Source organism: Diadema antillarum, unplaced genomic scaffold (assembly GCF_040938485.1).
Source record: "Diadema antillarum isolate AM-2024a unplaced genomic scaffold, OU_Dant_1.0 seq00000244_RagTag, whole genome shotgun sequence".
Lineage (NCBI taxonomy): Eukaryota > Metazoa > Echinodermata > Echinoidea > Diadematoida > Diadematidae > Diadema > Diadema antillarum.
The window spans coordinates 499441-522251 of record NW_027271288.1 but is presented as its reverse complement, the minus strand read 5'-3'; the positions used below and the strand labels follow the sequence as shown (position 1 = coordinate 522251).

The 22811-nt window shown below is 41.1% G+C and overlaps 1 protein-coding gene across 1 annotated transcript in view; it reads right to left on the bottom strand.

Moving 5' to 3' along the window:
* Positions 1 to 21522, bottom strand: part of LOC139729521 (deleted in lung and esophageal cancer protein 1-like) — a 28443-nt gene extending 6921 nt beyond the window's left edge. The window contains exons 1-22 of the mRNA XM_071640447.1: positions 21416 to 21522; positions 20518 to 20732; positions 19684 to 19853; positions 19064 to 19237; positions 18122 to 18255; positions 17235 to 17327; positions 16374 to 16464; positions 15320 to 15482; positions 14258 to 14459; positions 13240 to 13387; positions 13025 to 13155; positions 11994 to 12218; positions 11090 to 11254; positions 10496 to 10638; positions 9606 to 9759; positions 8843 to 8953; positions 7788 to 7948; positions 6611 to 6814; positions 5254 to 5479; positions 2307 to 2481; positions 1040 to 1389; positions 109 to 329 (exon numbers count right to left, since the gene is read on the bottom strand). Of these exons, the coding sequence (XP_071496548.1) occupies positions 109 to 329; positions 1040 to 1389; positions 2307 to 2481; positions 5254 to 5479; positions 6611 to 6814; positions 7788 to 7948; positions 8843 to 8953; positions 9606 to 9759; positions 10496 to 10638; positions 11090 to 11254; positions 11994 to 12218; positions 13025 to 13155; positions 13240 to 13387; positions 14258 to 14459; positions 15320 to 15482; positions 16374 to 16464; positions 17235 to 17327; positions 18122 to 18255; positions 19064 to 19237; positions 19684 to 19853; positions 20518 to 20732; positions 21416 to 21484 (3725 nt within the window). The 5' untranslated portion in view covers positions 21485 to 21522. The remainder of the gene's footprint in view (positions 1 to 108; positions 330 to 1039; positions 1390 to 2306; positions 2482 to 5253; positions 5480 to 6610; positions 6815 to 7787; positions 7949 to 8842; positions 8954 to 9605; positions 9760 to 10495; positions 10639 to 11089; positions 11255 to 11993; positions 12219 to 13024; positions 13156 to 13239; positions 13388 to 14257; positions 14460 to 15319; positions 15483 to 16373; positions 16465 to 17234; positions 17328 to 18121; positions 18256 to 19063; positions 19238 to 19683; positions 19854 to 20517; positions 20733 to 21415) is intronic.
* Positions 21523 to 22811: the final 1289 nt, after the last annotated feature.

The window sequence follows — 22811 nt, the reverse complement described above, 5'->3', positions numbered from 1 at the left end:
AAGAAAATGAAAAATAAAAGAATCTTGTAGGATATTTCATATTCAGCAAGCATCTCGAATAGCAAGAAGTGAACTAGAGAAACTTCAGAGAGAATGATGGGTACATACAAGGCCGTCTTGATGAATGCGGTGAAGTCCAGTCGCAGTGGTGGTACCTCGTAGCCCTGACCCCTGGTCACACGACCCGGTTCGCTGACCAGCTCGGGCCGGTCCAGACTGAGGAAGCCCAGTGCATAGCCGACGCAGTCTGCCGCTTCCTGGGCTGGAAGGAAGCTAGCATCGGGAAGGAAGCTGGCGACAATGTTGGCCGTTCCCCTTCCAGGTATGACCTGGAGAAAAACAAATTGCAACAAATTCTGCACCTCAACAATCCTGCTTGCTGAGACATGCAACAATGGTTTGTACACTATGATGGTGATTGTACATCATGTGACTTACCTGCTTTTTTTTTTTAATTTATGGTCCCTATAATCTCTAACTGTCTTACAGAAGACCTGGTACAATCAGGAAGGGTAGGGGAAAATTACTTTTCTCCCTTTATACCAGGAGTCCCGTTCATCCAGTAAAATCAACCAATACAAAATTCAACATTCAGTTAGCTTTATAGCAGGGTTGTGGAACATTTGTGTGTATTGTGTGTGTGTGTGTGGGGGGGGGGGGGGGAGGGGGGTTGGGGACTGAGGGGCAATCGGGGGCGAAGGGTCAATGGTACCTTTTTTTATTTTACATAGAGGTATCTCTCAATCAAACATAATTAATTAGCCTTGATGAACAGTTGCTTTGAGTTCTGTAAGCAGAATAACTGAAGAATAATTAGGTTTTGCCTCTATGTTCATTAAAATATTTGAGATTATGCTCTGTTGTGTGAGTACAGAAGGGGCATTTTCAACAGCAGCAGTGACCTGTAACAGATTTGGTGCCCTTCCACACACATCCTCTTCTTCAGACAAACAAAGCAAAACAATCTGCACCTAAACAGACCCATTGCATCCAACAGCAGTCTAGTGACGAATCGCCAGAAACTAGGATTGGCTCTCACCATTTGGTGTTGGTCGATGGTAAAAGGACCATTGGCTGGCACACCTTCGTGCTCCCGAAGCCGTACGCTCAGCAGCTTGGGCCGCCCTTTTTCCCGCGCCTCGAGGTCATTGGCAATCTTGGACAGGAGGCCCGTCATCGATGCCTTCCCCTCACCGGTCTCCGGATCGCCGGAGTCTTCCGTCTCCTCCGACAGGCCACCGTTTCCCTGGTCACTGATGTCCGCTGCAGGGATGATTTCCTTGCCGCTGGGATCCCTGATGGGGAACGGATCGCCATAGATGACCTGCAGGTCCACCAGCTTGTGGTCACCTTCTGCCAAGTTGAAGATCTGCCAGTCAACCCGGATTTCTGTTGGATGAATAGTGGGATGGAGAGGTCTGTTAGAGATATTGAGCTCTTCCAATACTATGATGCACTTTTCCCTTAAATGAGGTGTCTGCAGGCCTGAAGTTTTGAAAATGGTTGCTGTGGTATCACTGTTAGGCAAATGCCTTCACCACTCGATTGACAATATTCCATTTGCATCATGATCATACATTCTGAATAGACATACACCTGTACCACATGTTCCCCTGTCCAGCACCTGACCCCAGCACTTGTGCACCAGTACTTCACAACTTGACCACTGCATGAGCTTGCTGCCCTCACAAACTGATTACAACTCCAACCTTAGTGCCAGTCTTCAAAAGTTACAACAGAGAACAAACTTTGATGACAGAGAGTAAGAGAGTGAGAGATAAAAAGTGTGAGGGAGATCATTGAACTCCAACAATGACGTCAGGCAGTAATCAAATCAGTCTCCCTGCAGTATCTTTATGGCATCATCTGCGTAAGATGGTGATTTGGGTCATATTGGAGGCAGTAGAAGTTGACCTTTAATGAGCCAGAAGCAGACCCTTTCACAAGACTCTGCAGGCAGCTTCATAAACTGGAGGAACATAAGCATTTGCAAAATGATAATGGAAGCATGTGCCAGACATTGACGTGTCCTGATCCATAGAGCATGGTCTCAACCTGTGACTCTTGATGAGCGACAAAGCTCTCATAGATGGGTTGCGATGTCTTCAAAATATAAACCCCCAAAAAAATCCTATTTGATCTAAAAGAGCCTCCCAAAAATTGTTGGAGTCAAACTGGACCTCGGGTGAAAAAGGCCTGAGAAGTAAGGGTCTATTCTAAATGAACTTTCACTGTTCACAAAGTTACTGGTCCTCGTAAACTCAATTTTTTTCTTTATAAATGCCAAAATAAAGGGGTGCACTCACCGCAGGGACTGTTGTTCATGATCTTCAGAGGCCGGTTGATGGCAGGGACGCCGCAGATGTGGGTGCCAAACCGCACAAAGGGAATCTGGCCTTTGATGGTGGCCATCTGGAATTTGAGCGGACAGCCAGTGACATCCATGCTGATCGGGACGTGGACAGGGTCCAGGTGGGACACCTGTTGGAAAAAACAAAACAAAAGAGTTTTGCATTGAGTTGGTGGTAGACAGATTTTCCTAAAAGCTTGTTTGCAGAGTTTGAAAGAAACACAATGCAACTTCTGAAATTGTCTAAGATACACAGGGTCTGGCTGAGTGTGCTCAGGCTATTTCAGAGTTCCCTAATGCAGGTGTTTTACATACACCATATGGTATGATGTACATTATTTGTTTAAAGGGGAATACTGAAGATATTATATTATACATGTATATGAAGTCAAAGAGTGGGACACATAGAACAATTTGTCGTTTACATCTTTTAAAATGGCCTTTTCGAAGTGGAGTTAGAGGATATTGAAGATTTACACCTGTCACCCCTCTGAAATCTAGGTCACAGCGTAAATTTCGAGGCTTTGCCAATGATGTCATGGGGTGAAGAGAATCGCGCAAGGTCTCGAGCGCCGCAGGCCCCCGCACGCATAATGCATGCATTGTATTATACAAGTTGTTGTAGATAGTATTTGCATATAAACTTGTGACAGTTTGTTTTTCGATAATGACATCGTACGTTAAGGCCAGTTATGATCAGGATGATTTCTTGGTGGAATTTGAATGTGGAAGCGATGATGAACTGAGTGATACAGTATATACGAGTGATGATGAAACTAGTGATGATGACCCTGGTAAAGTTGGAGAGATAGATGTTGATGACGAGCCGCACAGCGGGGCGCAGGAGGGAGACGCTGCGGGCAAGCTAGTGGGGAAGGCCCAGGGCGGTCCGTTTGAAGCGGACGGACTTACCGCAGTACGAGCCCTTGCCACACGGCAGGCCAGGGGACAATGTTGGTGACGCAGGACCAATGCTGCAGATAGACTTCAAAATTTAGATTGGTAAGAGTTGTTTTTATTCTGAACTGAAAATGAACCGAGCTTAGTGCTGACTTCAACTCGTACTTCAGAGCAGCAGTAGGCCTAACTGAACACAGCCCAGTCGCTGTAAGTAGCGCAGCATCTGGTCGGGCTACGTACTATCATATCTTATCACATCACACTCTCTCCGTACTCCCGTTCACAGCTCATCAGCATTCTATCTAGCTAGGTACCCTCACAAATTCGCTGCACGGTCCATTCATTACTTCACCGAGTCCATCAAAGTTTTATCACTATCGATGAAAATCGCAGTGCTCTGTATCGTTTATTTTATCACCAGATAGGCCAACCGGCCTAGTCAAGACTTCGACTTAGCCGATATGCCCGCACATTGCGTGGTATAGTATTAGCGATCCACATACGCCGAATGTTTCGCGAGTTTTTTAAATTTTTGCCAATTTTGCGAACCTGGTGCTTTTTGCGAATTTAAAGACACGAGAAAATATTAACTCTCTTTCCGTATATATTTCCCCCTTCTTTCGTGTACTCCACAACCACGAACTTAAGCACTCTAGAAATTATTGGCAAGTCCCCATTCGCAAAAAAAAAAAAAAAGATTCGCTAAATATATTGCGTACACAGCTGTAGTACTACACATCATACCAAGGAACTGCTGATATAGTATATTGTACGTACGTACCAAAGAGGTACGAAGCCCAGGCTTCTCCGCTCTTTGGTACACGGAGGCTACTGCACTGCGACATACGCGGCCGGTGATGGGCCCATGCATGTGACTGATCGACTACGAAGCACCCACTACAGGCACTAGGCCTGACAACTTCTGTATTCGTGGCCTAAATAACACGTAACAGACTCTATTTAAACGAGGAAATGTGTGATTTCACAGGAGACTTGAAGTAGAAAACAATTTTATTTCATTTTTTGTGACATTCTGATAAAAAATGTCTTGGGATTTCGGGGTACGAGCCTCGACATCTCGCTTGCATCGAGAGCATACATAGGTAAGCTCAGGCTGTTGTGTGATACTTCCGGGTTTGCCCTTCACCCCGTGACGTCATGGACACGCCCCAAAAATAGCCATGGATCTTCCGATTGAACATGATTCAGGATACAATTTTTCTAAGCAGCCGTTCTCCAAAACGCAATTTTCTAAATGGATGAATTAAAGGCCGCTGTGTTAAACATGCTCTAAGCTTGAAATGGGGGAATAATCCAACAAAATATGCGTTTCCTTTAGTATTCTGCTTTAATAAGACAGCAACATGGATTCTTGTCATTAACTGATAGTAGTATGGCACTTCATGGCAAAGTGAATAACACAGAGATGTCCTAAATTCTGTTGAATGTTCATTTAATGCTCCTCTTTAACAGTCACACAACAACCACCAACTGTGTTGGTCAGTCAGCAATAACCAGTCACTGGCACTTTGAGCCGCAATGGCCAGAATTTGAAAGGTAGTTTAAATCGAGTCCATGGATCATGCAAAGTTTGACTGTATAAATGTGCATGACACGTCGTGTCCATCAACAGGGAACCAATAATGAACATGTACATGAGCACGGCAAGCCTACTTCATGCTTGTTTGAATCCATGGACTGTATCTAACCCCTAGATTCTCTGATTTGATTGGAAACTACAGCTCTGAATTCGTGTCAATAACTTCTTATAAGATGATTATTTAATAAGTGCTTTCCTGTTTCATCTGTTTAGTTCATGGAATGCTGGGGTCATGTAAAAGGTAAGAGCACTTTAGCAATGCAGAAGTTAGATTGAAAAGCTTACAAATCACAATCAGCAGCTAGTTTTCTGACATTAATCAGAAAAAAATACAACTTCCCCCAGGGGCAGGTACCACTGTGACACTTTAAGTTTGAGGCACTGGACACACAGTGATCCCTACCTTGCATATCAGCTGGTCAGTGTAAAGGCCCCACATGTCGCTGTGTGCTGTCACTGTCACCTCCAGAGATGCAAACGGTTCCAGGATCCCTGAGGCGGGCTGGACCAGGAACGCGGCTCCCCTCCCATCCCGCAGTATGGCCTTCATGTAGTCGGCTTGGTTCTTGGCTGAGGACTTGCTTCGGGGGTCTGCCAGGTTGGCGGTGCGGCTCAGCAGAGCTCCAGGTCTGTGCAAGGAAGACAAAGAAAAACAACGAACTAAATACACACTTTCCAAATCTCAGCCACAATATGCAACTTATCACGACCTTTTAACAATTTCTTTAAAATTTCCACCCAGTTCCACCTACAGACATAATTTGTTATGATAAGAATAATCATCAACTTGAGGACCTTTTTAATATTCATAATTGGAAAATGGGCCTTTTATTTCTTTTCAGCAGCTTCACCAGTCTCTGAGCTATCTTCCATTGTAAATGTTCCGATTTCTCATGCACAGCTACCTGTAGGGTTTGATCACAATAATATGTTCTTAACCTGTTGAAGATGAGTCCTGAGAATACTCGGGCAGGTGTCTATCGGAAATGCGTATTATAGCAAAATCAGTCCGCCCTCGACAGGCTAAGTGACAAAAGTGTAAAGGAATAACGCACTCAGTAACAAAAATTAGTAAAGGAAGACACTGGATAGACAATTATAAAAAAAAAAGCCAACAACAACAATGAATGCTCCAAAAATCATAGAGACCAATTTCATAACAAAGCGGTTTCACCGCAGAGCAGATTTACACACACAGCACGTTTGCTGTGTATTATTTTGCTATTTCTAACCAGGAAGATTGAAGACAGGAGAGGCTGAGTTTACTCGTAATTCATGGAAGATCAACCCTTTATGTGCCCAGCAGGCCTCTAGCTGAACTTGACAAACTTTGTCATCAGCATTCGGTAATACATCCAGACTTGAACTAGACGTATTCAGTAGATTAGCAAACCCACTTGGGTAGAGCAATGTCCTTCTGATACCAGTCCAACTAGAAGGTCATGGTGATACAAACATAGTGATAAGGGGGATTATTAGGTAATCCCTATTCATTAGTTTCTGGATACGTGTATCTGTACAGTGCACTCCCGTTATAAAAGACACGGTTATAATGAAATTCCAGTTACAAAGGAATACAAATTCAGGCTGTAACATTATCGGCTCTATTATTCTTATTGTTTATTTGTTCAGTTAAAACGAAATTTCAATATAACGAAAGAAAACTGCCATAGTCACGAACACTTCATTATAATGGAAGTCCACTGTGCCAAACAACAAGGAAAGTGCACAAAGGGTTAAAGAGAAGACCATGTGTGTACCTTCTCTGACTCTCTGCGCTCGTTCTCTCCCTTGGAGGCGGGGTGGGAGGTTTCCCCGCGGTGAACTTATCCACAATCAGGTTGAAGGGGGCAGGAATGGCTGTGTGGTTGGTGATGACAAGAACTCTGCTCGGTGTGGACATCAGCTCCACTTCACCCCCAAAGTCCAGGGCCAGGGGTGTCTTCTGGTCATCCTTTGACACTCTGACAGAAGGGGGTGTTAGTGGAAAGCACTTTGCAGTTATTGTACATTGTATGTTTATGGTGACACATGTAACAATGATACTAATGAGAGTATCATCAGAATGTCAACCATTCAGAGCATATAAATGAGTACATTGATGTCTTTAAGAAAGAAGGTCATGTTAAGAGATGATTGTTTTTGCGAATAGAGACTGCAAGCCTAATTCTGTCATGTGTTACTGCTGGAAGGACACTTCAGCACAATTTGCATGATGCAGCTGCTCAGTAAGCAGGAGGTGACCACTTTTAACCAAGGTGGGTCCTTTGTTCTGTACTTGGCTTAATAAATACAGATTGAACATTGAATCTTGATGACAGAGAGGTACAGAAGAAGAAGAATACACACACATACACACACACACACACACACACACATACAACAACAACAACAACAACAACAAATGATAGTGAAAAGGTTGCTACAGTCTTGCAGTCAATGTGTTATTCAAGCTGGCATGTATGGGATGGAAACTGTGCCAAAATAGTTCACTGGCTTCAGGATTGGTTGCAGGAAGTCATTTGTTAATTGTGTGTGGTATTTACTTGGTTACTTGGTATTTATTATTTATTTGTGCGGTATTTGTGTGTGTGTGTGTGTGCCACTGAGCACGAGTCTCGTTGTGTTTTACACATTTCTTGGTGCGTGTGACCTCACACCAACAAGAGAACAAAACAGCACAAAGTGTACAGCTGTCACTCAGTGGGTACCCGAAACCAACTTGTGGGGCACGTAGAACAATAATAAGGAGAGAACAATGGTGTACCCCACAATCAATGTGTGTAAAGTCTCTTGTTTTAGCACATGCATTTCATGCAGTGGGTTTTGTATCATGTAGGTTTGTATCATGCAGAGCTTGGTGTGTATCTGTCTAAGTCAATTCATTATGTATGTAAAGATATCCTTCAGGCAGGCCCTATGAACTTTTTAACTCACTCTTCTCGGCCGAGGAGATTGTCTGGTGAAGTGACCGGTCTGCTGGTGGCAGGTGTCGCATAGGTCACTCTCAAGCCCTGGACATTGGCCTTGACGTCCAGAAAGATGGGCTTCTCCATCCCGTTGACCATGCAGGGGACCCAAACTTCCGTCAGCTCACCCTATTCAAATGTGAATTATGAAGACTATGACTACATGTGGCTTGAATTCAGATATCATCCACGGAAGAAGAGAAATCTGATCTACTATTTTCCATGAAACATACATGACTCTAGCAGCTAAGAGATGAAAGACTTTTCTTATACACAAGTTTGCAGTTTCTGGAAAACTAAGCTTCTGAGATAGAAAGTGCAGTGAACACATATTAACAATTTTCATCAAGTCCGCTTTGTCATGGTGACATTATCCCCAATGTGGTATGTTGCTTTGCTGACGATTTGACCATCACACTTTTGGTTTCTGAATGAAAAAAGAAAAAAAGAAAAAAAGACTCAGTGTGTCTGGCGCTCACATGAGTATCGCAAATTCACCCTCCATGCATTCTTGCAGATTATTATAGTTAAGAAGATAGCAAACTTTGGGGATTTGGGGGCCTTCAGGGGGCATAGTGCCCATTTTAACAAACTGAGATCCTTTCACCCTAGAGATGTTAACTGCAACATTTGGTGAAAATCCATCATGGGGTTTTCAAGAAGAAGTTGAAAATGTGAAAAAGTTTATGCACCACGCATGATGGAAGACAGACACCCTACGCTGGATGATGAATGACGGCAGTAGCCTTGTTGAACCTTTCACTCAACAAGTGACATACAAAAATAAATGTTGAACATATTCACACAAAATACGTATTGTACTACATTGTATAGATCTGCTCATTGTAACTGTACATGCTCCTTTTTATTGTTAACCCGTTGAGGACGAGTCCCGAGTATACTCGGGCAGGTGTCTATTGGAAATGCGTGTTGTAGCAAAATCAGTCCGTCCTCAACGGGTTAAAATCTAAGAAAAATCCTTGCATGCTGGGCACCCCATAAAGTGTCCTTATTAGTACAAACCTCTTCCTTGGCGGTGATCGTGACGGTCACTGGAATCTGCATATGTCCTCCAAGGACACCTTCTGCGGGGTCAAAGGTCACATCACAACACGAGGCTTGCTTTCCAATTGGCTGCATGGAGAGAAAAAAAAAAGATATGGCATAGCCAAAGTAGACACAGTTATTTGAGTTGGCAATATACCACATGATCAAACAATAATTACGAGGTGTCTACGAAAACAATCCATCACCTTAGGTACATGCATATGTTAGTGTACACGATCCACAATGCTGGCTTCATCTGAACATGGGAGCTGTAAATAACAGAGGCAGATGGTGCAGTCTGATAAAACTAGAAATCAGGCAAAAAAACAAAAAACAAAAAACAAAAAGCAAAAAACAAAAAACTGCTAACCGAACAGGACCACAGCAGTGAAAGGTGAGAAAGGAGAAAATGATGACACAAAGATTGTCCTGGGCCCTGTTTTATGAAGAGTTATACTGGATTATATAGTGGATTTCTACCATAAGTCTATGGCAGCATATGTGGTAAGGGAATTTATAAGTCATTATAATAAATAGTGCTATCGATAGCAAAATTTGTAATTGGCTGGATTGATACCATGTGACGTGCATAAATTTTGTTATAGTGCATCGGCCTCAGTGAAATAAAACCGCACTTGGGCTAATTGTACATTTGTTGCGTACATAATCAAGTATATCGCATTCCAAATCATGCACTACTTGTATAATATCTTATGATAAAACGGGTCCAAAATCTTACCTTGCTCCATACAAAGTGTGCTGGAAGCTGACACTGGTTGAACAGCTGTACCGTCTTGGTGACTGGAATGCCCACATAGACTTCCGGCAGCTCCAGGGAACACGACAGCAGACATGCCTGTGGCCTCTGGATCACGCCGTATACGCCAACATACCTGGAATCACAATGAAAGGAAAGAGATCAGATTTATTTTTAAGAAAAGTCGATCTATTACACAAATGATGTCACTATCTGTTACAAAACTGCTCAAAAATCATCACAAAATTTCTTTTTCGAAAAGCTAAAATATACTTCTCAGAAGGGTTCAAAAAAGGTTTCTCAAAAGGGTTCCATTATCAATCTGCTTGCAAAATATTGAAAGGTTCTATCTAGAAACTTGTCTGGCTGATACAATTTCCTTAGATAGTCAGTTATTTAAAATGATAAAATTAGGTGCACCCAACTTCCTGAAGTGCCACCCAATTCAAAAGTGGATAATGGTATAAAACACATCACTATAAATACGTACGTAATGACTCAGAACATGCCCTAGCATCAGTACTGAATCGCATGCAGCTAACAAGCTGCACATGCCATTCACTATCCTGGGATGGATACTGCAATGGTCAAAGATATTGTAATTGATGTGATAGATTATAAAACATCACATAGCAAATAAAATTGGGAATGCTCTGAAAATGCATTGCTGTTCTTCTGAAATGCTGCATTTTTGGTAATATCTCTCATTTTTGTCTCTACCCAACTGAAATTGACATTTCTGGAACTTAGCTCCTCATTCACACAACTGGTAACAAATTTTTTTATTGAGATTCCTGGTACATTGTTTCTGGACTGCTGTGAGTGGCTACTGAAGCAGATATATTGAGTGGAAGCTGAAATGTTCCCTTTACCTTGTCTTGCCTCCCTCCACGTTCATCTCGATGACAGAATCCAGGCGCCGGCAGCAGGTGGGGGTGAAGACAACCTCAATGGGCGTGGACTGCAGCGGTCCCAGCTCTCCTTCTGATGGTGTGATGCTGAACTCTGAAAACTTCTGGAAATATGCGGGAGAAAAACAAAACAAGATCCTGATATTGGCAGTGATGGAGATTATACTATGTTGTCCACCAACATGTAGAAATTTCTTTTCCACCATCTTCGCAAAAATGCAATATGTTTGCAATAATACTCTGCAATGTCTTCATGGATTATAGGGCTGATGTTAATGAAAGAAAGATAGATTTGCCTGATAACACAGCATATGCATGTATGCAAAGAAATTTCATGGCATTTTTTTCTTTCCCCCTTTCTTGTACCCTCCTTGATTTCAACTCATCCTCTTCTCCTCCATATGTGACTGCTGTCATATTCATGAAGCCTGGTTCAGTCAGTCTTTCAATAATGATATTGTGATTTGCATTTCAAACTAGGAATTTACTTCTCTTCTTGCAAGATGATTGCGTATATCAATTGAGTTCCACAAAACTCTATGGTGAGGTCGTTACCTGGCCCGATTCGGCATCCGTCAGTAAGAATTCTGCGCCTTCCCGTAATCTCCACTTTGCCACGACCTGCGACTCATTGGTGATGAAGAAAGTCTTCTTCACTGACTGATCAAAGCGCACCAGCCCAAAGTCCAAAGACGGTGCTTCAATGGAAACGTCAGGACCCTGCAATATTGAAGGATATGCATGGAATAAGCTGACATGTATTTAAATGATGTGAAAATAACTTTCTTTTGCTGTTGTTCATTCAGACTTCTCTCAATCTTCTCTCAGTCTTCGTAAAGAATTCAATCTATTCTCAACAGCGGTCGTGAAATTGATGTCAGAGAACAAATGCAATATGTCAGGTACAGTTAACCTGTCCAGGACCAGTAATGTATGACATGGCTGCTTGTCTTTGGCCTAAAACAATTGATTAGCAAATGATGAGTAATATCATCAGGCCCCTATAGCAAGTCCCACCAATATCATGGCTGATGGTCGATACCACTTGAATGTGCAGTTATTTTCATTCCAACCACTATCCTATGTTATCAAATATGCAGACTAAAAGATATTTCAAGTGTGTATTTACACTATAGGTGATATGCAACATGCTGTTATCTTGAGTTGATTTATCACTTCATGTAAGTCTAGCAACTACGAGTCTTAAAGTTGAATACCATGTACGTTATATATAATAGCAAGTCTAATATTTCGGCAATCGAACTTCCCAATAATTTCACGAGTGGTGGACTTCATGATTATGGAGTACAGTCCAGAATGGGGACATGTATGCATGCACGTTGTATTCATGTCGGGATGAGAGTTAATAATTTCGCGTGTTGTTAATTTCACGAAAAGCATCCACCTCACGAAATTTGCAAAAATAAAAACCTTGTGAAATATTTGGTCTACACAGTACCTTGATGTCAGCGATGACGCGGAGTGGGATGGTGGTCTCCTGGTAGTCGATGCGGCACTGGAGGGTGTGGTCAATCCGACCCGGGTGGCCCCCTATGATGGTCATCTCCAGCTCCACCGAACTCTCGGGTGGGATCTGGCCCTCCGGAGTCTGCACCTCGATGATGTGACTCTCCTTGAGGGAGTCCCAATGGAAGACCACTGGGAACTTGCTGTAATTCAGCATCTGGGAGAGGATGGGGAGAAGGTGTATTAACTCTATGTGTGCCACAGTATTCTGAGACTGCAGGGCATGAATGCTTTTGGAAAACATTATCTATTTCAAAGCCATGCAACTTTGTATAGAAATGTTTATCCTAGACATGTAATGAGCAAATTTGTACAGAAAATTCCAGGCTTTGCTACACAAGAAGTAAATTTTATAACAAAGCTTTGATTACACAGATCTTCCAAATGGCCAGTAGCTATAATGTCATTGTCCAGGTCTGAGAGGCATGACTTTTATACACAAAACCGTGACAGGATATTAAGATTTACTCAAAAAACTCCTATAGAATACCATTATTTGGTCACAACGCAATGCAAACTGGGCTGTATCTGTGTGAGGAATGGAATTATACTAGCTTTCATTGTACTTTGGCACTTGACGATTTACTTTGCAGCTTTGGACAGAAAAACACAACAACATACGGTCCCCCCTAGTAAGAGGCAAAACATTCTGTCCCTCGGATAGGACATAAAACGGCAGACCTGTGTGTGAGAGAGTCACGGTAAGAGATCCTGCTTCATTCATTCATTGCAAAAAGAGCAGGGTGCATAACCCGCTGAAGTGGTCCTGCCTCACATACAACTACACCCCATGGAAGACCAACTAGTGCAACTAAATACGGACTATCCAACCATCTTCCAAGATAGAAAAAGAAACATACAAACAAGACTTCTTATCATAGCAATTTTCTATGAAATAGGGCCTGGTCAATTCATTCTTTTTTTTTACAGATTTATTTCCCTGATCACCAAACTAAGACTTACAGTAAACTTCTTTCTGGCGGCCGTCGAGTGCAGCATCTGGCCCGGAACAAAGATGGCGTAGGGGTCGATGATGACCTCATACTCTTTACACAGTCCCTTGAGCTCCACCTCCAGGCCAAGCATGTCTCCCTCTTCCCCCGTCCCGTCCCCACCCGCCTCCTCCATTGCCTCCAGGGCTGGTAGTGAGGAGGGTGGCTCCGCTGGCTGGTCGGGACGGGGCGTGGCACTCGTCTTCCTCCCGGAATGTGACGCGGACATTGAGGAGGAGGAGGATGGTGGTGATGTCTTCTTCTTTTTCGATCGCGAGGTCGGGCGAGGCACATTCTTCAGAATCAGCTGCAATACGCTCTCGAACTCGCCCACCTGTTTCAGCAGAGCATTAGAATGTCAAGATAAAACAATGGAGCATAGCATGACATCACAAAAAAAAAAAAAAAAAAACAGAAGGGAAGACTACATCCTTCCATTCCGGGTGATACACGAGTGCAGATGATAATTCACCTGTGATTATGAAGACGTTTTAAATGAGATGCTATCGTAGTGTTATAAATTGTATGAACAAAAAACAAATGATTTTTTTTTCACCATTTCTGCAAAACAACTAAATCTGCATTTGCACATTCATCTGGGACAAAGAGCACAAATGCCAGTTGGTTGAAATGGCAGTCCCAATGGCCAATAGGATGATATGATCAATAATACGCTGACAGTGACACTCTCATAGCCGTGTTATAATTCGCTCTAATTTGGTAGGATGTTTGTAATCTGATGCTTTCTCAGCAGCTCTCAATTATAAATGGCAACTTCTATCCTCCAGATGAATCTTCTGCTGATGGGGTTAAGGGCATAATTTACCATTTGCAGATGAAACAAAAACACAGCATTAGTGCTTCAAAACATAGTTATACAATTTAGGGATAGAAACAACCTATGTAAGAATGTGAACCAGTATAATCGATGTTAAGTACTGTTATATATACAAAATGTGAGCCATAGTTATGAAAATGTTTCCATATTAAATTATCTACAATTATGGTTTAATGAGAAATATAGTGATCTCTCTTTATATTTTAGGCTTTATTGCAAAAATTGTATATGGTAGGAAGTTTTGTGATACAACTTACCTACATATATGCATCAAAAGTGATATCTTGAACATTTTTTTAACTCACTGCTCCCAAAGGTAAACAAGACCTTTAATTGAAAAGCCTGACAGCATATCTATGAACTCACCTTGGGTGGTGCAAATGCCACGCTAGTGACCGCTGTGCCAGAGGGTGGTAACGTTCCCCTCTCCATGTTGATGCAGAATATGTTTCTGTTGTCGAGTACCCTGGAGACTTGGTGCCCGTCCTGCTTCTCCTCTTCCTGCCCTGGAGCTCCGCACTGTGGTGACGACCTCACCAACTTCCACTGGAAAGGCAGTTCGACGTTGCTGTTTAGATGATTTGAATTGTGAAGATTTTTTTTTTTTTCAATTATGAACATTCTGCATAATCAGTTCACAAAGAATTGTTTCGAATATGAGAGTAATAGTCACCATCCTATTCCAAGATTCTGTATCTTGATATCTGCAGTGATAAAATGCTATCAATGAGCAGAAATGATTGCATTTTCAGAAAGCCCTATTGTTTTACAAAGGATTTCTGTTCGCCATGAAAGAATTGTGCGATGAAACTGTGCATGAGACTTGACGCTATTCTACAATGACAGAAATTTCTCTGAAATGTTTTTAAAATGTGCATCTACAGTGCCAAAATTCTCCAAAACAAAGCTGATTCTATTTAGTAGCAATATTTCAACACATAAAAAACGATAAATCTTCAAGAGGACCACATGAGAAGAGAATATAACAGAGTTTATCAAAATGTCTGTAACTTCTCAAAACAACTCTAGTGCAGAAAGAGTTATTACTTGAAGTTACTTTGGATGTATGCTAAATCATGCAGGATGTAACTTTATTTCCTGTATCACAGTAGAGACACTAATGCTCCTGTGTACAAACATAACAGAATTTACAGTGTGCACTGTTATTCTTATTTTAACCGTTATAACCTCATTTGGTCCAAGCAACAAAACACAGAAAAAGATCTGACATAGGTTGGTCTTCTTCAAAAACACTGCTAGTATTTGAATGCCTTGTCAATCCCTTATAAAAGGAACCATGCTACAAATTGACTGGATAAACTCATCTGAAACTGAATAAAAACCAAGTGACAAATTAGATGGATGAAATGGAAAAAACAAAAGGCACACAAATTTGGTGATAGAATCTGCATTAGAGCATCATCTCACGTTAGATTCCGAACGGTGATTTCTTCCGTCACGTAAGTCATAGGGTTGATGTCCTCAAACTTGAGGTGGTTTTCTGCTGTCGCATCTGCCAGCTCACCGGGCGTTGGATGACTCTGGGCCCCGGACACTGATTCCAGGACCACAGAAGCCTTCTGGCCCTCACCTGGAGCATTATGGGAAGAAAAAAGACGGAGAGAGGAATTAGTGTATCCTGCATGGCTTCCTACCATCACCATCATACCTTAAAATTTGTTACATGTACATTAATTTCAAGTCCCCATAACACACGAGTAAATCCAAAAGGAACTATTTCATGATTACTGCAGTGGTCCCAATTATCTAAATATCCAGTTAGCATCATATAGAAGTAGGTCTAATGTGAACTGGAATTATGGACGACTTATGTCTTCAACAACACAAGCCATTTAAAGTATATATAATATTCATGCTTTTAGAAGTTTATTTTAAAAATGTATTAAACAAGCCTCTTCATGCTTCAAAATCGGACAGTCCGTTTAAAAAGTATAACTTTTTAAAGCATTAGCACAGCCATAACTGATGAGAGAACTAAAACACTTTTTTTTAATGACGTCACATACGGAAAAATGAAATTAACAAATAACAAAGAAAATTCAACACATTATCACCTTTCTAGCATGATAAATGAGCACTGACTTACCTCTTCCAGAAAGGAGACGGAATATCACCCTTCAGATATGTGAGCAACATATCGAGGGAATATTTTCTCATCATAAAAATCAAACGATGTGGAATTCTTTTTTTTTCATTATATCCTTTTTATTACCATATGTGACATCACAATGTGCTGTAATCTTCTCATCCAGTGACAGCTGCCCTAAAACTTTAAAAATTCATAACTTTTAAACAGATTATCCCGTTTTCCTCTAACTTTGCTGATGTGTTCATCTATTTATTGATATTGCTGTATTTACTCAATCCATATGCATATTTGGGTTTAAAATAATGACTGCAAGTGTTCACTAGAAAGGAAAATAAACAGGACAAAAAAGTAAATAGAAAAATGAGTACAGACCTTTCAATGTGAAGTGTTTGACTGTACAGTTGTCGCACACTATCGTGATCTCTTGCTCGTAAACCTCTGTACCAGGCGGACTGAAGCAAACCTGAAAAGAGGCCAAACGAGTAAATGGGGGTATGTTTTTGCACACTTATTCCAATCAAGAATATGTGCCAATCAAGAATGTATGCATCTCCAGTGAGCATTGAATAATTCTCCAGCATCAATTTCTTTCTGAGGACAATGTTGACAAAGTGAATAAATTGTGTAACTTATACTCTGCCAACATCTGTAGAACTGGGAGACAGGTTTTATTACCACAGCATTGTTTCTTACATCTTGCTTTCAAGTTATCTGGTTGCATCAGCTGTCTGTTATCTGAAAATATCATTATGGTAAAATACTGTGTTTTTTTTTTGTTTTTTTTTTATTTGGAAGTTCAAGTCATCTGGAGGTTTGTGCCATTTAATATGGCCGATTACATTGTACAATATGAGCGTTACTTGTGCATATATTGTGGGATCTAACCAAGTACACATAGCTTCAACAACATTTCAAAGTGTTATATGCTTCCAGCAAATACAAGCACAGCCTCAATAAAAATGTAACAATGCAATTAACAGCATTGTATGTATAAGAGGATGAATTTGAAACTGACAATATTGTCATAGAGACTCAATGATCACATTTGCAAACTGAGCAAACGAATGGGTTTGTTTCACTGCGCGTATTGTGATCATTCCCTCCCCCCCCCCCAAAAAAAAGCAAACAACAATGAAGAAAACACACAACCTACACATTCAAAAACAAAAACAATGAGAGAGGAAGCATTACACTTGGGAAGGAAATTGTTCAACAACTGACAGTTGTCTTTACCTGTAAAGGAATGGCATGCCCCGCCATGATCTCAAAGACAGCCGGGTAGAGCTGGAAAGGGGGTACGTTCACCTTGTCTCCGGTGCTAATGGACTGCGAACAGCATCAGATGGGAAGCAATGTCAACTTCATGTGGCTCCACACAAACTGAATACTTTAGTTAGATTCATTTGACGTCTGATGTACAGTGTATTAATTTGACGACCCGGGTCATATCATATTGCAATACATGGCAAATGTACTAACTGTGCATTAAAGATGAAAACAACTGATGATGCAAACATCAGTATTGCATGAAATGCTTATAGCGATTAACTGCAAACATTCATACTTGATATCAGGTGATACCAAGGAATATAACAGAATTTTTAAAACAAAAATATAATCCTGAATGTGAAGTAGGTAGCTCTTTTTTTTATTTTGCTGCTAGTATTTGTCTTTAAATCAAAAGCGAATAAAAGATTAAAATGAGAACTTTTTATCATAGAAAAATTCTGATCAATCCAGTCCCATGCAGTTTGGCACAATAAACTGCACCTGTACAACATATCCAAACAGAAAAAAGTAAGAAAAAGATTTTGCATTAAAAAAACAAAAAAAAAAACAAATGAGAAATTTGAGCTGTTGAAATTGCTCTGTAGTGAAAAATATTGTTGATACTCTTTTGCATATCAAAAGTAATCTGACAGAAAAAAGAATCATCAACAGCAACATTGCATCAGCAGCAACAGCATCACTACAACCTTGACAACATCAGTGACTGCAACAGTCGGGACAACAACATCAGCTCTGAGCAAAAGCAGCAACAACAAAGGGGGCAACAGCAGCAAAACTATAAAGCACAATGAGTGGGACTGAACTGTAGAATACACAGATAAATCACTCACAGAAAAGTTTGTCGCTGGCCAACACCTTCTGGGCATGGCACAGAAGCGGCCGCTGCCCCCGTGGTTCTGGACGAGGAACTCGGTGCTGGAGTCCCCTCCCACCAGACAATGGCCACAGTCTATGACGGGGGACACTATGGGCGTGAAAAGAAAGATGGATGAAAGGAGACCTGTAACTGGCTTGCTGAGCTGATACTATTTTACCTGGACCATGGACCAACTCTGATGGGGAAGAGGGAAGAGAAGATTAGAGAACCTCCTCCTGGCTATGAAAACTTGCACAAACTAACAGGATAGTTTAAGAATGCATCTTTTGATTTGTTTTGTTTTATTCATGTCAGAGGTTCACTTCTCATTGACTGATATGGCTGTAGCTGTATCTATTTCAATTTGCAGAAGGTATTCACACGAGCTTTTCAAAGTGATGAAGTACTGGTGGCTACATACATTAAACATATTCACACATTCAAATTCATGAAATTCTTCCGTCCAGATGTTTCTATGGCAACTGATTGGCAAATCGTCAATCAGTTGCAAAATTCACACATTGCCAATCAATGACATTTACATGTGTGCATACTTTGTCTCCCTTTCTTACATGTCTCTTATTTTACCATTCACTAAGCCCTGTAAAACCGGGAATTTTTGCTTGCATGACACTTTCACAAATTTTGTGAGGAGCCAAGATTCCCGAAAGTAAAATGCATGTGAAAGGTTTTTATCTACACAAAGCTATGAATGCCAGTGGCAATTCATGAAACAGTCGTGTCAAGAAAAAGGCAGTCAGCTCCAATTTGTGAAAGTTTCATCCTGCTAATGTGTCTGGTTTTATAGTATGTGTCAGTATCTTGTTTCAAAGAGCCTTCAGGACACAACTGGATATACGGTTTGAGGAAAAATTTTCCATGTGCACTACGATCAGTATATAAATGTGTGACTCACACGACAAAAGCGGTGGGGGTCTTCTTCCGAGGAGTTTGATCTTGAGCGGCTGGCTGGACTGCGTGTTGATGACCAGCTCATCCTCAAAGTCCATGAGAGTGTCCGGCATGAAGCGGATGTTGTACTGGCAGCTCATGCCGGGAGCGACGATGCCCTCCTCACCGGGAAATTTACCTGGGAAGGGGGAAAATATACAGTCAGGTTTCCAGTTATGGCTAGAGGAGATGTCGGTTTAGTCGGGGTGCGAAGAATCGGTTTGAGCAAATTCATGCAGCCAATGTGGTCGTAGGGCCCCTGGTGTAAAAATGAGTACACCTGTGATGCTTATCAGTGCACATGACAGCTATGTCATTGCCATTCACATAGCCTTCCCCCCCCCCCCCCCCCCAGCAACACACCTCCCCCATTCATATAGCCCTCCCCCCCCCCCCCAGCAAAACACACCTCCCCCCCCAAAAAAAAAAAAAACTTAACAAAACAAAACAAAACAAAACAAAACAGGCACTATGAATAAGAAAGCCACTTTTGTAGATACGCATTTCACTCCTGTCTACCTGGTACATTACACGACAAAGATAGTCCAATGTATCATCTGGATTGTGACTCTAGTCAGAACTCACCGAGGCCTACGGAGAAGTATTCCGACTTGGGTGGGATCACTCTGAGAGGGCGGCTGGCTGCAGAGATGTTCTTCAGATCAAGGGTCATCTCATAGACCTGACCTACTTTGTAATCGCTGAAGACGACTGTCTCAGGCATGGGCACAAACACAACCGAGTGCTCTTTTTTCCTATCAGAGCAAATGTGAGAAAAATCAAATAGATAAAAAATACAATGCAAGCAAATGTAAAAAAGTACATTACAATAATAATATTATATTATTATTATTATTATTATTATTATTATCTTTATTATTGTTATTATTATTATTATTATTATTATTATCATTATTATTATTATCATCACCATCATCATCATCATCATCATCATCATCATCATTGTTATTATTATTTATCATTTATTCGGCATTAGCAAAACAAATACAAAGGACAGGAAGATTTCTAGTCTTGTATCGCCATTAGATTCAAGTCGTGATAGTGCGTATGAAGGTGTTGGACAAAACAAAATATATGATTGGAATCTTTGTGATATCATGTAAAGTGCAAATCAACTTTCCATTCAACAAGAATTCTTTACCAGGCAGGTGAATAGTGACAGTGAGGATGAGAGAGAAGAGAGGGAGGGGGAGAGGAAGGGGAGAGAAGGATACAAGGAAAAAGGGAGAAAGGGAGAAGTTCTACAGCACATAGAATTCAAAGATTTTGCAGTCTGGTAAATGGCATTAGTTTTTTTTTTATAATTGTCAACTTTGAATGCATAGGAAATTTGAGTCAGGTTCAGGGAAATAGAGGCCTCCGGCATGTTTGCCTAGATTGTGAATGGTGCTCTCTTACGCTGTATCAACAACAGTGGACTTGGCACCCCCGAGTTGATGCGTGACCATGTTGGGCTTGACTAGGGTGCGGCCCCCTCCCAGGGCAGAGGGGGGCCGGTGACGCGGGTTGCGCAGGAAGTTGGACTTGCTGAACACCATGGCCATGTCCTTGCGGTTCTGCTCTCGCGTCTGCGGGGAGGTCATCTCTCGCCACTTGTTCTTGGAATCGCTTTTCTGTGGATGCAAGAGATGGGAGGAGGTGTATTATCGACCAAGGCACTATGTACTCCAGTGGCAGTGATCACTTTGAAATATTCTGGATATCTCATAATTGTCAAACTTCCTCAAACAGCTCTGGTCTTGCTTGTGTGTATTGCTTGTATCTTCCTTCACTCTAGTTATGAAATGACTTTTCCATAGTAGAGAATATTGCGGTGTACTCTACAAGAACAGGCTGTCACCGATACTATTCCATTTTCAATTCAATTTATTCATCCACGATCAATTTCAAAGTAAAGAGATTAGAAAAAAAAATGTATTACACAAAAGTGAGGATCAGTGCAAGCAGGATGAAATAAAGAAGAGTAGTGCAAAGGTGCAAACCCCAAAGAAGTAGTACTAATGGGAAAGGGCCCTAGTAAACAAAATTTTAAAGTACAGACAACAAGTAAAGAATAAAAAAAAAACCACAACAACAAGACCTTTACCTACATGAGCCTGTGTATGCATAGACTAGGTGAAGAAATTGTACAGACACAGGAAAGTTATAAAAAATAAGGGGGGAGATAATAACAGAAATGATCCAATAGTTTGAAGGCTAATTATAATACATGCAATGTATACATAGAGACATAGTAGATATACATTGCATATGACAAATGAATGGAGAGATATAAATGAACAATATCATTACTTACAGAGCTGCGGTTCTGCCTCTTATGTGAAAGACTGTCTGGTGCATGGGGGATGGACCCCTTGTCTCCCATCTCAACATGCTTGGTAGATGTCTTTGTAGCTTCCGCATAATGAGGCATTACTCCAGCTGGTCAAAGAAAGTAAACCAAGATGAATGAGTCTTCCAAATCTTCACAACATTGTGTTCTTACTCGTTTATATCTTCTTCTTTTTTTTTGGGGGGGGGGGGAGAGGAAGGAGTAGGGGAGGGTGGCAAAGTCACTAAATCTCTCACACAAACACACACACATAGAATTTATGTTGACTTGCTTCTGAAAGGGTGAGATCTCCCTCAAAGCAATGGTGAACATTGCATTTGTTTGTTTTGTTTTGTTTTTGTCAGAGGAGAAAAGAAATACAATGGTTAACTTTTATTGCTATTGTCCTGAATTTGGGAGTAATAAGTCAGGGTTCAACACTATTCTAAACAATTTCTCTGGTGGTCTGTTCAGACCACTAAAATCTTTGAATTTGAAATTTTGGTGGCCTGGAATAAAAGAAATACAACAATCAATCTTGAATCTTAGTTGCTCAATCAGGCCACCAACAAATAACCTTTTTACAGAAATTTACTAGCTGATATCAAATTCTATTTTTCAAATCCATGTATTTTTCATAGATTGTTGTTATGCCATGAGCAAATCATAGATAAAATTTCAAACTTTCCTATGATGTAACTTTTATGGCAAATCTATGATTATTTTTCCTCTCAAATGGTACAGGCATGACTTTTGTACACAAAATTGTGACAGAAACTTAGAATTTACACAAAAAGCCAATAGGGATCACCGCTTGATATATTGATTAACCACAAAATGCAAGTTACATGTGAGAAGAATGGAATCAAGAAGAAAAGCTGTCATACGGTATGGTAGCAGATGGCGATTTATCAATCGGTTTGAGCAGGACTTAAAGAAAATATGCGAACTTGGCATGCTGGCAACTGAGTCGGGCGTGTGAATGTGGCACATAAAGAGTCAATGCACTGTTTGTTTGTTTTTGTGTACCCCTGGCTGGAGAGCGAGCCTGGGGGTGAAGTGTCTTGGTCAAGGAAACAAGTGATATGACAGTGTTCAAGCATGGGACATTCTCATTAACTCTTTATGTGCCACGGTGTAAACCCCCTGTGTGCCATGTTATTCTGAAACAGCAATGTAGTCATGCTTTTGGAAAACATTCTGATTTTCAAATCTGTGTAACTTCGATAGATTTTTGTTACTATGGAAATTTAAAGTGAAAACATAGTTCTGGTAAGGGTTTGAGAACCCGTCTTGCACCATTTCATATTTGCTTGCAATATATCGAAAGAGTCTACCAAGAAACTTACCTGGCTGACGCGATTTGCCGGGATGATGAGTT